The sequence below is a fragment of the Cervus canadensis genome, chromosome 20 (genome assembly GCF_019320065.1).
Source record: "Cervus canadensis isolate Bull #8, Minnesota chromosome 20, ASM1932006v1, whole genome shotgun sequence".
NCBI classification, from domain to species: Eukaryota; Metazoa; Chordata; class Mammalia; order Artiodactyla; family Cervidae; genus Cervus; species Cervus canadensis.
The window spans coordinates 1,575,551-1,590,864 of record NC_057405.1 but is presented as its reverse complement, the minus strand read 5'-3'; the positions used below and the strand labels follow the sequence as shown (position 1 = coordinate 1,590,864).

General features: G+C 42.1%; 1 protein-coding gene across 5 annotated transcripts in view; it reads right to left on the bottom strand.

The window, feature by feature from the left end:
* Positions 1-15,314, bottom strand: part of CFAP206 (cilia and flagella associated protein 206) — a 59,285-nt gene that overhangs the window by 26,539 nt on the left and 17,432 nt on the right. For 3 of the 5 annotated variants that reach the window (XM_043439658.1, XM_043439655.1, XM_043439657.1), the window contains exons 4-8: positions 7,544-7,899; positions 5,394-5,502; positions 4,671-4,754; positions 1,843-1,933; positions 55-243 (exon numbers count right to left, since the gene is read on the bottom strand). In XM_043439658.1, coding sequence (XP_043295593.1) covers positions 55-243; positions 1,843-1,933; positions 4,671-4,754; positions 5,394-5,501 — 472 coding nt within the window. In that variant the 5' untranslated portion in view covers position 5,502; positions 7,544-7,899. Of the gene's footprint in view, positions 1-54; positions 244-1,842; positions 1,934-2,587; positions 2,607-4,670; positions 4,755-5,393; positions 5,503-7,543; positions 7,900-15,314 lie in introns of those variants that run through there. The other 2 variants (XM_043439656.1, XM_043439659.1) reach the window with 2 other exon arrangements.

The window sequence follows — 15,314 nt, the reverse complement described above, 5'->3', positions numbered from 1 at the left end:
ATACGATGTTCATGTATGTTCACACATGGAATGGAAATGGTGTACGTTTTTTACCTGTTGCCTCTCTGACAATCTTGATGTCTGTCGGGGACCCCAGCCCAGAGCGCAGTAACACGTAGCTGACGATCTTGCGGTAGAGGCTCTCCAGCTCCTCTCGGGCACACGCTCGACTGTCCGTAATCTCTCTGCTGACAGAACTTAACCTAGACTCGATGACCCGGTGATGTTCTTCAAGAAATTCCTCTAAAAATGGCAACAGACAATGTTCCATATATTGATACTTAGAATTCTTCTCCCGTAAGAAAGTAGGACCAGAGGGGGAAATGGCATGGTATGGCAATTCTACTGCATGAAAACAAGTATTTTCTTAGGATATAGTCATCAAAAAAATAAACAGTGGCCAGCAAGTAACTTCAAGACAAAATTCTAGTGGGAAAGATGTACTAGTGATTCAAATGGCATACTTTGTCAAAACATGTAAGACTTTTAAACAGACAATCCAAACATAATAGATAGGGCTAAAACCTCCTAGTTAAGCAGAAAGAATACAAGATATTTTACAATATACATTATAAACATATGCGGTATAAATATAGGTACTATCTATATGCTGTTGGTAAGCACATGTAGTATACTGTATGTAAGCAAATATAAATACCCGTATAGATAGTATAAATATTCCTCTTCAACTATGTGTGTTTCTGTTTTAGTTCTAGATAAATTTCCTTTGAATGGCATGACTATAATGCAATGTTGCATCAAGAACTGTATCCCTCTCCCCTCTTCCTGTAATACGATGAGGTTTAAGCTTAATTGTGGCAGGAGCCACATTCACCAGCACTATAATTGTTGTAACTAAGTCCACTAGACACCCTTTAACAAGGGCAATAATTAAAATATCAACCACACACAATTTATAGCTATACCTTTACCACAAAACCTCAAACTTTGAAATTAAGAAAAATCTAAATTACATCAATTCATTACTATTGTTTTAAAATGTCATTGTGATGGTTTAGTCACTAAGTTGTGTCCGACTTGTGACCCCATGGACTGTAGCCCGCCAGGCTCCTCTGTCCATGTGGATTCTCTAGGCAAGAACACTGGAGGTAGGTCGCCGGCTCCTTCTCCAGGGGATCTTCCCAACCCAGGAATCAACCCAGGTCTTCTGCATTGCAGGCAGATTTTTTACCAACTGAGCTACGAGGGAAGCCCTAAAATGTCATTATTATTAATCAAAAAAGCAAGATACATGATTTTACACATATAGCATAACTAAAAGTTTAATACAAAGAGGGAAAAAAGACAATGAAAATCACCAAATGGTCAATAATGATTCCATGACAGTCAAGCAGAGGCAATCTTTATTTTCCTTTTTATCTTGTTTCCAGTTTATCTCGGATGTATGTAATAAACAATTTACACACAAAATATGTTCTGAGCTTATATTTCCCATCATTAACTTCATTTTTAGGTAAGTTACACAATTTAGGGAAACATTATGAGATAATAATATAAACCAGGAACCAAAAAAATCAGCAAATTAAAAATTTGAACTTCAGTGGGCTGGCTGCTTTACGATATTATGTATGAGTCATATAACAGTTAAAGCACAACAGACTCAGAAACTTTTGACGCTCATTAAGGCCAATGGTCTCATTTCGCATCTCCAATGTTATTACATTCTTCAAAGTTGGAAAAAAATTCAAAAGACAGACAGAAAAGTTAAATTGTTCTTCATCAACCAAATGAAGCCCCTATAACCTGAAATACAATATGAATCTTCTTTTTTTATTATGAATCTTCTTTTAAAGGGTATCAATATAGGTAGATACATGTTACCTCGACTTGTATAATTCATATCAAAGTAGACTTGCATCTTAATGGTGTCCAGGGAAGGATTTTTGCTGTCCAATAGCCGATTCACACAAAGCTAAAAGAGAATATCCCATAAATGCTTCTCAATCAGAAGTTATTTTTAAAATCAAAGAGAAACATCAAAGCAATAGCTTATGATATTTATCTACCAATAACCTCTTGTATTATTTTTTTCCTCAGAACTTCATGCTTTATAGATTATTTAACCAGTAACATTTATTAAGTAATAAGCTATTTCCCCTGAGTTAGCCAATATTACCAAACCCAGGTGGCTAGTAGTCTAGTTGGAGGCAAGGCCCTCAACAAGGTTAGTCTCTGAAGACTCCATGTGGGTGGGCATTTCATGAAGCTTATGCTCATGACTGGAGCTCCTCCTGAGTTCCTCATTACATTTATTTGAACCTTCATGCTCCTTCTTCTTTTTAGCTGATGCTGGAGGTCATGTGCATTTTATAAGAAGCTGCTGTGGTGACCATCCTCTGCTCGGGGACAATCTCTGAGCCTGCCTTCTGTTTCAAAATTTCTTCCTCTGGTCTGTTTTCTCCTGTCTGCCCTCGCCCGCCCCCTCCCCGCACCAATGCACATACAGATAGCTCATCCTCCTCCTCTGTTTTGCCCTTTGAGGACAGACCCGATTTTTCTTTTCTCCTCTCTTCTCCACCCCCCAGCCCCACTCTTCCCTATCTCATGTGAGACTTTATGTCTGTACCTGGCGGGCACACCAGCTTCACCCAGCCCACCTCCCAGGGCACCAGCACTACCTTCCTGGAAGAAGGGAGAGAAGGCAGGCGTGAGGATGGGACACCTGGACCGATCCCGGTGGAGAGGTGCCAGGCCAGGCACAGACCTTACAAATGCAAAAGTTAGCTCGTCCACATGATTCTTAATTGAGGAAAAAGGAAACACTCTTTATCACTTGAATTATGATATAAATTGACAGTTAAGGTCCAGGTCACATTAACAGTACACTGAGCATAGGGAACTATATTCAACATCCTGGGATAAACCATAATGGAAAAGAACATGAAGAATTTACATACGTGTATAACTGATTCACTTTGCTGTGCAGTGGAAATTAACACAATATTGTAAATCAACTACACTTCAATAAGAAAAATAAAATTCAAAAAATATATCAAACTTTATTCTTGCCAACTGAGTCAAGTTAGAGGGGGGACAATTGCTTCCTGAGCCACGAAAAGGAGAAAAGCCCCTGCTGCCCCTCCTTGGTTCTTCTCCACAGCTTTCCAACGAAGCTTCCGACTGACCATTAGTCACTTCCCCTATTGCCAAGAACAGGCTTCATAGCACATTCTCAGTTTCAGCACAGAAAGACCCAGCTCTCAGCTGCCATAGAGAATCATGGAGTTTCTTCTGCACGGTTATCCTAACAACATAGCCCCTAGTTCCAAGCTTCCAAACCTCTTCCTGATCCTCTAACATCTGCGGACAGACCTGTGTTCCACTATGCAAATTGATGGCTGAGAGAGAAGACAGAGATGATAAAAATTTCCTCTACCATTTGTTTGAGCTCAGAAAGCATCCACATACAAGTCTGGGAACGCTTGTTTCAAATATTTTGTGTGAAGGAGGGAATTAAAATAATTAAGCCCAGGGGAAAAAATAATGTTGAAATTTTAGGAAATCCATTCACAAATATTTAGAAAAACATTTAAGCATCTAAACCCAGTGAGTCAAACTTAAAACATATGGAAAAATTAACAGTATCTAAAGTTCCTGCCTTCTTTAGTTCTTACAACTGCTTTTCAGGCACATCTACTTGATTTCTTTTATTTTTTTTCTTCTATAGTAGATCCTTTATGGTTAGCTCTTCATTTCTTTTAAATACAGCAGTGTATAAATGTCAATCTCAAATTCTCAAACTATCCTATGAATCATTTTGTTCTGGCTTCAAATTTTCTTTTAGAAAACACAAATTATGTTGAATCAATAATTATATGAATATGAATTTGTATATAACTGTATATAAATCAGTTAATAATTTTCTCAATGTCTCATTAGATGAATAAGATGGCTCTAAAATACTGTGGCAGACATTGCTACCCACCAGTATCCATACCCCTCCTTCCTTACTAACAAAGCCTCAATCTGGATTAAGCCAGAGATTTCCTTTCAGCTAAAAAAGGAAAGAGGAAAACAATCAATATCCCAGGCTCACTTGCAATATCATTCCAATCAATAAATGCAAGGGCTTCCCAGGAGGCACAGTGATAAAAGAATCCACTTGCCAATGCAGGAGACACAGGAGATATGGTTCAGTCCCTGGGTTGGGAAGGTCCCCTAGAGAAGGAAATGACAACCCACTCCAATATTCTTGCCTGGAAAATTCCACAGACAGAGGAGCCTGGCAGGCCACAGTGTACTGGCTGGCAAAGAGTCAGATATGACTGAGCACGCACGCAGGCCATAAATGGAAAGAGATGGGAGGGATTCTGGGAAAGCCCATTATTTTCCAAAAACAAACTGACAGATCCAATTGCACACATACTTTGACCTTTGTCCTCTCACCTTATACCTGCCTAAAGGTGGAAGAGCTTTCTTGTGACCCTGGGGTGAAAACACATGCATGATGGTGACCTAGGAAGTCAGGAAAAACAACCTATGAACCTCTAGACTTCATTTTATGAGAAAAAAATTAATCTCTCATTTGTTTGCACCACTGTTCGGTGGGGTTTTGTTTCATGGAGCTGAAGGCACTATAGATCAACACAAATCAAATATTTAGAATTGAGAGTAAATCATTCAAAATTTGAGAAACGTTGGATAATCACCTTTACCAGTTTCTGCACATCACTTTTTGTGAGCGTTCTATCCGTGTTAAAGCCATTACTCGGGTCCAAAACAACAGCTTTCACCTGAGAGTAGGAAAAAGCCCATTACATTTGTTTCATATTACTACAACATTAGTTTAATATTTTTCCATTTTTTAAACAACTCTCTCCTGGTTACCCAGGGGTTGATCACTCAGCTGAATTTCTCACAACCCAATTCATCAGCGTCTTCATCAGAAACTGGAGAAAGGGAGCAATTTTACATTGGGAAACTAATCGGAATCTTTTACCATATTTTAATGAAAAGCAAGAACAGAGAGATATCAAGGAAATGAGTAATTTTTACAACAGTGAAAAATACATGTTAAAAAGAAAAAAACTTACAGCACAGGAAAAACATCATTGATGTTTCTAAGATTCTTTGAGATCTTCTAAATCAGTCTCTTAAATCTAGAACTAACATGCTTTATAGACTTAAAAAAAACAACAACAGTATTTTTGCCTGGAAAAATCCCATGGACAGCGGAGTTTCGCAGGCTACAGTTCATGCAGTTGCAAAGAGTCGGACACGACTGAGCACACACGAACACAATTTGCCCAACAATATCCATAGGTTTTCAATGAAATAAGTTAAGAAAACATCACAGAATTCTAAGAGCAAAATAAGCACTGCTGAAAAAAAATTTTAATAAAGCAGTAATTCAGAAAAATATTTATTCTTACCATAAAAGCAACTAGAGTTTCAGGAACAATCTCTCCATGGGCTGCACATTCTTGTCCTATTTCTCGAATGATACTCTTTATAACACTTTCAGCCTGAGTGGGAAGCATTCTAAATAAAAAGAGTTTTTAAATTGTATTTATATATTATTTTTTCCTTTTGAGATTCCACCACTAATAAATTTGTAAAGAGTCATATTATTTATTAACTTAATAATATTTACTAGTATATAGGCCCCTCTTGTTTTTCATTAGTTGGTTTCATATTTATAAAAATGAAGGACTGATAATAACAGTGAGAGCAATTGGGAGTTAGTGATTGAAACATTTCCTCTTTATTTAAATGATGGTGCTCATCAAAAGTACCCTTATAACATGATATTTTTAATTAAAAAATGTTAAACAGTATTAGAGACGGGGGATGGGTGTAGGAGTAGAATTAGTGAGAAATTCCACTATGTAGGCGGCAAAGTTAGCTTGAAACAGGACATGCTTATTTCATCACATTCACTAAATGACCTTTCATAATTATCAGAGACTCTTGGAACACAATTCTTGCTCGAATCATCAAAATTCTATTTCTTGCACATCCAAGTCAAGGTTTAGACTCTTGATTAAAAACATGAAAACAAAAAAAGCAAAACATATAATGAGTCATGGATCATGGGGAAAAAAATGAACTCCTGGAAAGGTGGTAGGTGGTAGGTTTTAATAGTGATCAGGTTTTCTGATTTGTATCTGTAAATAAGCAAAGGGGAAATTAGCATGCAGAGAAAAACAAAGGCAATGCCAGGTAGGTAAAGATCACTTTCAGCATATTAGGGTTCAGGTAAGGTTAACACACCCGGCATCTAGACCAGGAGGACCAGACAGCCTGGTTCCCACCGAGCCCCATTTCCTAGCTGAAACCTTGCGCATTTCCTTAACTTCTCTTTGAAGTGATTTTCTCATCTGATAAGTATAAATCCTAATAGTACTCTCTCCCTGGAGCTGTCCTGAGGACTGAGTTCTACATCAGCTCAGTTCAGTCACTCAGTCGTGTCTGATTCTTTGTGACCCCATGGACTGCAGCACGCCAGGCCTCCCTGTCCCTCACCAACTCCTGGAGTTTGCTCATGTCCATTGTGTCAGTGATGCCATCCAACCATCTCATCCTCTGTCATCCCCTTTTCCTCTCGCCTTCAATCTTTCCCAGCATCAGGGTCTTTTCCAATGAGTCAGTTCTCATCAGGTGGCCAAAGTATTGGAGTTTCAGCTTCAACATCAGTCCTTCCAATGAACACTCAGGGTTGATTTCCTTTAGGATTGACTGGTTTGATCTCCTTGCAGTCCAAGGGACTCTCAAGAGTCTTCTCCAACACCACAGTTCAAAAGCATCAATTCTTTGGCGCTCAGGTTTCTTTATAATCCAACTCTCACATCCATACATGACTATTGGAAAAACCATAGCTTTGATTAGAGGGATATTTCTTGGCAAAGTAATGTCTCTGCTTTTTAATATGCTGTCTAGTTTGGTCATAGCTTTTCTTCAAGGAGCAAGCCTCTTTTAATTTCATGACTGCAGTCACCATCTGCAGTGATTTTGGAGCCCAAGAATATAAAGTCTGTCACTGTTTCCATTGTTTCCCCATCTATTTGCCATGAAGTGATGGGACCGGATGCCAAGATCTTCGTTTTCTGAATGTTGAGTTTTAAACCAACTTTTTCACTCTCCTCTTTTACTTTCATCGGGAGGCTCTTTAGTTCCTCTTCACTTTCTGCCACTGGGGTGGTGTTATTTCTGTATCTGTGGTTATTGATATTTCTCCCAGCAATCTTGATTCCAGCTTGTGCTTTATCCAGCCCGGCATTTCGCAAGATGTACTCCGTTAAGCAGGGTGACAATATACAGCCTTGACTTACTCCTTTCCCAGTCTACATACTTAGCGGTTAACACAGCGCGTGGCAAAAACCAAGCGCATCAACCAGCAGCTGGTAACAGGCGCCTGCTCCATGGATAGAAGGCCCGCGTGTGCGCATGCGCCGTCGGTCCGTCCCGGCTCTCCTCGGTCCCCGCCCCCCGCCCCTGCCCACACCCCCCGCCCCAGCCTAGACCTCCCGAGTTCTGGCCGGCGGGGGTGCGAGCGGTGCCCAGCCCGGGTCAGCCGTCTGACCTGGGGACCTGTGAGCCTCCGACCGGAAGCGACCGCTCCTTACGCTCAGCGGCGGGGCCTGGAAAGAGTCCTTACTGTCAGCGTCGCCTGAACCAGGTTAGACGACGTGCTCCCGCGGCCCAGGCTCCGTCCGCTGACCCATGCCCGCCTCCTCGCGAGGTACACCCCGGGGTCAAGGGCGCGGAGCCCGGGCTGCGCTGACCTTGGCTGTAGTCACGAGCTGGAGCCGGGTCTGCCCGATTCTTCCCTGGGGCTTTCACGGCAGCCCGGCACTCTCGGCGTAACCATGGAGACCAAACGCTAGGGCCCGAAAGGGGCGGGGCCTGGGCGTGGCTGGGTCCAAAAGAGAGCCTTTCCTGGAAGGGATGGGCGAGGATAACTTTAAAAAAAAAAAAAAAAGACACGCACGATACAGAGGGACCCAAGGCCCAGACAGAAGAAGACAGGTTCACTACAACTCAGTGAGCTAAAAGATGTCAAAAACTAGATTTCTTAAACAACCGTATTAACTTAGCAGCGTGGAAACCTATGCAGTGTTAAAGAAAGAGAGATATGGGCAAATTCTCTGCAAGTGTCAGTAGACTCTTGATTAAGATTCTCTAATGCACCTGAACAGTATTTATATGGATGTTCACTTTATAACTATTCAATGGTGCATATGTTACACTAACCTTTTCTGTATATGTTATATCTCATAATAAAAAGTAAAGTAAAGGCACAATAATGGAGAACTTCTCCACTTTGGGTTATCCTTTTGGGCTATATAGATCATTAAAATAGAGCTGCATCCTGTTTTCTAGAAATCCTCAAAGTTAAAATTCAGATCTCCTGCTTTTCACCTATCTCACTCATGTTCTCTATTGTTATCCATACACTATGCAACAGTTGGCTATTTTTTCAAAACACAAATCATCATGTTAGTCTATGTAATATGTGTGGTTTACTAGTTTTGAAATGAAGGAAGTCATAGTCTTAGAATTAGCTGACAATTTCCTTTTCCAGTTTAACTTTCCTTCTCCACAGAAATGCTTGCTAATGGAGTGGGTAGCTGAATTTTCAGAGTAATGATGAAAAAGAAAGCATTGCCCAAGGAAGACAATGCAAGTCATTCTTACTGAAGTTTCTCTTAGAAAAAGCATTAACTATTTTTAGTCTGCTTTCCCACATCCTTTCAGTCAAGAAGATTCACAAGATCATTTCTTAATCATCTTCCTTAGAGAGATTTCTCTTCAGAGTTAGTTACATGGGCACAGATATGAAGAGCCAGAAAAAAAGCAAAATTTGAGTTTCCTGACACAAAAACAGCAAGCTTCTTATGTTCATTAGCGTGCATACACACTAAGTTGCTTCAGTTGTGTCTGACTCTGTATGACCCTATGGACTGTAGCCTGCTAGGCTCCTCTGTCCATGGGATTCTCCAGGCAAGAATACTGGAGTGGACTGCTGTACCCTTCTCCAGGTGATCTTGCCAACCCAGGGATCAAACCCATGTCTCTTACATCTCCTGCAATGGCATGAAGGTTCTTTACCACTAGCACCACCTGGGAAGCCCAAGTTCATTAGACTTACCCCTAAAAATTGGCCTTTCTTTATGGTTGTCGATTACCTTTAAAGGTAAGATGAAGGATGAGCAAAAGCATTAATTATTGGTTTCCCATCTTTTTCTCCATCACATGCCTCAGCCCTCGGGGAAACAGCAAACCTTAGGGTCAGATTTTCACAATCTAGGTGGGGGTGTGGCTGGGGGCTGACTTGAAACACTTACTGCAGATCCCCAAGCATGGGGTCCTGTTCTTTCAAGTGTTACAAGAGAAGTGGAATTACAAGAACACACTGCAAGGAGATCCAACCAGTCCATCCCAAAGGAGATCAATGCTGGGTGTTCATTGGAAGGACTGATGCTGAAGCTGAAACTCCAATACTTTGGCCACCTCATGCAAAGAGTTGACTCATTGGAAAAGACCCTGATGCTGGGAGGGATTGGGGGCAGGAGGATAAGGGGACGACAGAGGATGAGATGGCTGGGTGGCATCACCGACTCGATGGGCGTGAGTTTGAGTAAACTCAGGGAGTTGGTGATGGACAGGGAGGCCTGGCGTGCTGCGGTTCATGGGGTCGCAAAGAGTCGGACACGACTGAGTGACTGAACTGAACTGAACTGAAGTGGTTCTTTCTTAAAAGTATTTCCCCCTCAAACGAGGTAAATTCCATATACATAGTCCTAAAGAATAAAACAGGATCTAAAGCATAAAACCCTTTACATTATAGCCTCTGTGACAGTGATTCTCAACACTGGAGAGTGAGAAATAGCATATCAGAAATTCCTTGGGAGTCCCCCATGATGAATTCTGAGATCTATTTACCTACTTTGTATATGCAGATAATGTTACTAGGTAGCTTTTTAAAAGGTGAGTTTCTCCCTGTCTTTCACCCATCCACTCCCACACTCATCTTCTCAATCCTTAAATTAACAACCCAGTCTTCATTATTGTCTCTTGAATCAGTTCAAGTCTCTCCATTTCCACTTCTGAATTAATTAAAGCAACTACTTTTTCTTCTTTTTTTTTGGCTTGGATTACAGCAGCCAATTAAATGAGCTCCCCTCTCCAGCCAGGGACCCTCCAAATCTTTGCCTATACTAAAGTTAATACTTAGACAGTGGAAATCTGATTATGTCATTTCCCTGCCTAAAAGCTCATGAAGGCTTCTCAGTGGCTTTGGGGCAAAGTGCAAACTTCTCGGCGTGGCATATAACATGCCCATGACCTGCTCTCAGCTCACCCACCCAACGTCAGCTCTCACAGCCACCTCCCTCCCCCTCCAGACCACACTCTTTCTACTTGCTGGCCATGCTGCATTACTCGTCGGCCTCCAGATCTCTGCAGAGGTCACTTCCTCCATCTGAATGTCCTTCTTCCCTCTTCATCTGGTTAATTCCTCCATGTTGTCAGTAGCCATGTCTCCTATGAAACTTTCTCTGACCTGTCAATTGGGTGTAGGGTCCTAAACCTTCACCTTCATCTGATTCCAAAATATTTCCACCTACCTCAAGAGGAATGTCCACAGTCACTAAGCAGTCACTCCCCACGCCTGTCCCCCAGTACGTACACCCGACGGAGTTCTCCATACTCTCAGGGAGTCTGTTTTCTTGTCTGTCCCCCCACTAGACCACAAGCTCCTTGAAGGCAGGGAACATATTCTGTGGAATCCCCAGCACCTAAGAACAGTCTGGGACATAACAGTCATGCAAGACAGTCTGGGTTAGGGAGGTGAGTTTAGGATTCGGAGAGTGAAAAAAAAAAAGGAGAGAGAAAGAAATTTTAGATTCTTTACTATCTTTACTGAAAAGTTAGGGTGATTTTGGAGGGAATTATAACTGTGGAGGGAGAGGAGGAGGCATTGAAATGACAGGCCTTCAGGAGATCTTCCCCTGACTTCACTTTTGACTCTCATGCTTTGGGGTCTCCTACCCACCTCTAAGCACCCCTTTCTGTGTCCCCAGGAAGAAAGGTTGCCCTCAGGTTTGCTCCTTTTGACCACATCTCAAACTAGAGTCTGCAGTTTCCAGTGGTGCCTGGGCTTTAGAAGGGTGGGACTTCTAGGCTTACAGATTTCTTGGAAGAGCAGGTGCTGGAGGTGCGGATGGTGCCTGGTGATTGGGCTCCAGACTGACTTCATCTTTGTGCTTTCCTTCTTCCTCGAAGGGGACTATGGCTTATTGGCTCGCAAGGACAAACTTTAATTTGGTAAAGTCTTGTTTAAAAAAAATAAAATTTTCAGGATCACAGACATAAAAAATAAACTTATGGCTACCAAAGGGGAAAGGAATAAATTAGGAGTTTGGGATTAATAGATACACACCAAGTGAAGCCGCTCAGTCGTGTCCGACTCTGGGCGACCCCGTGGACTGCAGCCCACCAGGCTCCTCCGTCTGTGGGATTCTCCAGGCAAGAGTACTGGAGTGGGGTGCCATTGCCTTCTCCAGGTGACCTCCCTGACCCAGGGATTGAACCCGGGTCTCCCGCATTGTAGGCAGACGCTTTATCGTCTGAGCCACCAGGGAAGTGGGTCATATATACACACTTCTATATATTTAATATATAGATACACACTACTATATCTTAAATAGGAAAACAACAGGATCTACTGTATGGCACAGGCAACTATATCCAATATCTTGTAATAACCTACAATGGAAAAGAATCTGAAAAAGAACAATCTGTACATCTCCCTTTCCTGTATATCTGAAACTAACACAACTATAAGTCAACGATACTTCAGTTTTTAAAAACGAAATAATTTTTTTCTCAATTATCAAAGAACTCATCTTACTCTGTAGTCTGTGAGTCCTCATTTTTTTGACCAGTTTGCTGAAATTATAATAGAGCTGCATTCCACTTTCAGGGGCTATTTTGTTGTGGCTAGATAATGGTCAAAGATTCCATCAGTTTATTTTAATATAAGTTGTTCCTCCAATGGTGAGCGCTGGGCTGCGAGTCCCTCCTGGCCCACTGCAAGAAGGAAGATAGTAACAATTCAGCCGAATTTCTGACATACTCCAAGCTCATTATCTCTAACATGATCCATGCTCATTACCTCTAACATAAATCTTCTCTCAAAACCCATCCAACTCGACATTCTTTATTGGGGTGAACTGTCAGTAGTAATTAATAGCAGACACAATGACTGAAGAAGGACTGAAGCAGCCCAAACCTGCTTCAGATAGTTCTCCTCTCTCTCCATCACCCTTCACATGCAGACTTGTCACCAAGCCAGCGCTTTCCTCCTTCTGAGCATGTCTAAAGTCCATTCCCTTCCCTAATTACTTCCCTAGTTACTGTGTTCTGAGGGCTTTTAAATGTTTCATCTGCTCCTTGTCTGCACCCCCTCCTAAATGCAAAGCTGATCAAATAATTTCCTATGCGCAGCTCTTTGAGGACTACAAGAAAACAGTCAGTCCCACTAGAATGAGATACAAGTTCTTCCCTGATCTGGCCTCTTGTCTCTCTACCTGCACTGTCCAATATGGTAGCCATCAACCATAAGAATCTGGTCAAAATTACATGAAATGTAAAACTGGATTCCTCAGTTGCATGAGCCACATTCCGTTAGTGGCTACCATATCTGACAGTGAAGATAACAGAATTTTCCCATCATCGCAGAACGTTCTACTGGGCACTTACGCCTGCTGCTGCTTAGTCACTAAGTCATGTCCGACTCTTTTGCGACCCCATGGACTGTAGCCTGCCAGGCTCTTCTGTCCATGGATCTCCCAGGCAAGAAAACTAGAGCAGGTTGTCCTCTTCTGTCCAGGGGATCTCCCTAACCAGGGATTGAGCCCCCATCTCCTGCCTTGGCAAGCAGGTTCTTCACCTCTGAGCCACAGGGAAGCCCATGCTGCTGCACCTGAACTCAGACTTGCAAATGACTCATACCCGTGAGCATTCTATGCTTTGGCCAAAGCAACTTCCTTCAATCAGATTACTTGCCCTACCCAACTGTGCTTTTCAAGACAAAGCTCAAATGTCACCCTATACCCACCCTCACACGGTCGGCTGGTTCCCCCTGGGCCTCCATAGCACGATGCAGACCTCCGCCCTGGCCCTCCCAACCCTCCTGGTCACCTGCTGGTGTTCATGTCTGATTCCTTTTACTATGGTGTGAGCTTGCTGGGGGAGTGGGCCCGATCATACTTATCTCTGTGTTCCTGGCTCCTAGACCAAAGCCTGAATATAATACACACTCAATTTTTTGTGAGTGAATACATGTTACAAATAAATATTCAAAAGGTCAAGAGTCTTCATAAATGGCTAACGTTCCAACTTAAATCCTTCGCTGACAGGTAAAAACCTGGAAGAAGAAATATGTTGTCAGTCGGGTCATCAAAACATATCCTCTCTTAAATCACAGTCTTATGCTAGAGTTGCATTTCATTTAAAATTAACCCATGAGCAGTATGACAGTTTGAGCAGGTAATTGAAGTATTTTGACAGGTATAGCAAGGTGAGACTAACGTACAAGGAAGCAATTCTGGCTTCAACAATGATTAGATACACACCTATAATATTAAAAATGTGAAAATTTGGCTAGCATTTTAATATTTATTAAGGGCCTAGTATAAAAATAGTTTGTTGGGACAAAAAATAAATGCCCAACACAACCCAATCAGAAAATGGACAGAAGACCTAAACAGACGTTTATCCAACCCACTTCTCATGGGTATGAAAGACATTCCTTGTATACACACACTGAGGGTGGAGGGGGGCAGGAAGTCCTTTGATGTCTCTTCTTATAAGCAAACTAATTGCATCACAGGAGCTCCACCCTCAGGACTTTAACTAAACCTAACACCTCCCAAAGACAGAACTTCCCGATACCATCATATTGCTATCCAACCTGAACCTCAGCTCAAGTCCTGTCTCTTCCACGAGGCTTCATGAAGCCACATGAACCCCTGCTCTATCCCCACCCCAGTCTTAGTGGTACTTCATCATACATGCACCGCTTCATGGTGGGCTTCAACATAATAATTTGGGGAGGACAAAACCCTCAGGTCATAACACTGCCCTTCAGAACGCTCTGACAGAGATGTCCCTCATCGCTGCTGAAGGACATCACCAATATCTGTAGGCCCCTCTCTCATTCCCCTCCCCCAACTTCCTCTGTCCTCTTCCCCTTTATTCCTGGACCTGTAATAACCTATGGTGGAAAAGAATCTGAAAAAGAATATATGAGGAAACCAATCCCATTTTTGCCACTGTGGAACAGTCTTTAGTGTTTAAAAATTTTTTATTGATGTTTAGTTAATTTACAATGTTGTACTAGTTTGGGGTGCACAGCAAAGTGATCATTCATGTGTATATGTACATTTATACACGGACATATTTGTGTGTGTATAGACGAGTAACTTCCCTGGCTTCCTCATTTCAGAAAACCATCAGAGGAGGTGTATGAACCACGGGAGACCTGAGTAACCTCTCAGCCCTGTAATTCTGTTATTTTAAGTCTACAGTGGCCTATATTTGCTCTTTTTGTGGACTTTCTCCAGCAGCACCCTAAAACAGGGAGCTGTAGCAAAGCTCAAGCTGACATGGAGAATCAATACCCGACGAGGGCTGAGCTGACCAGGGTGGGACTATGCGTACACCGCTGGGTGTCAGGAGGTCAGGAGGCCCAGCTGGCAGAAAACTGTTCCTTCTCATGCCAAATGAAATGACGTTGAGGTCTGTGGAGCTGAACTATCAAGAAGTGATTAAACGAAAGGTGACTGGTGCGTCATCGGTGCTGTTACAGAAACTGTGCTCTAATGTTGAAAGGTGAGAGGTACAAATTTGTGATGCTCCTAGCATGTAAAAGTGAAGTGCTACTGAAGTCCTCCAAGGATAGAAATAAGGGAACATGTCCTGCCAAGTATCTGACTGTCACTTGCAGAAGGAACAGTGATCAGATTGTGATCCTCAGAGGTAAGTCCATAGCGCCCAAGAAAGAAGAAATTCCCTCTTGCTGTATGAATGTCATCTTTCCGACAAAACTCAGTGCAAAAAAAAAAAAAAATCAATGCAAAAAACTATTTCCAAATCCAGCCTCAAGGACATACAACTGCTCATAAATGATCCCTGTGTAGACCACAGGGCCACTCTTGTCACCTGTGTGTGAGGGAGCCACCTGCTGTTGAAATAGGATCCTGTGGCTACAATTTCTTCCATTTTTTCCCAACTACATAAACTGCGTAAGTTTAGCTCCAGTAATCCAGACCAAAAGTTCTATAGAA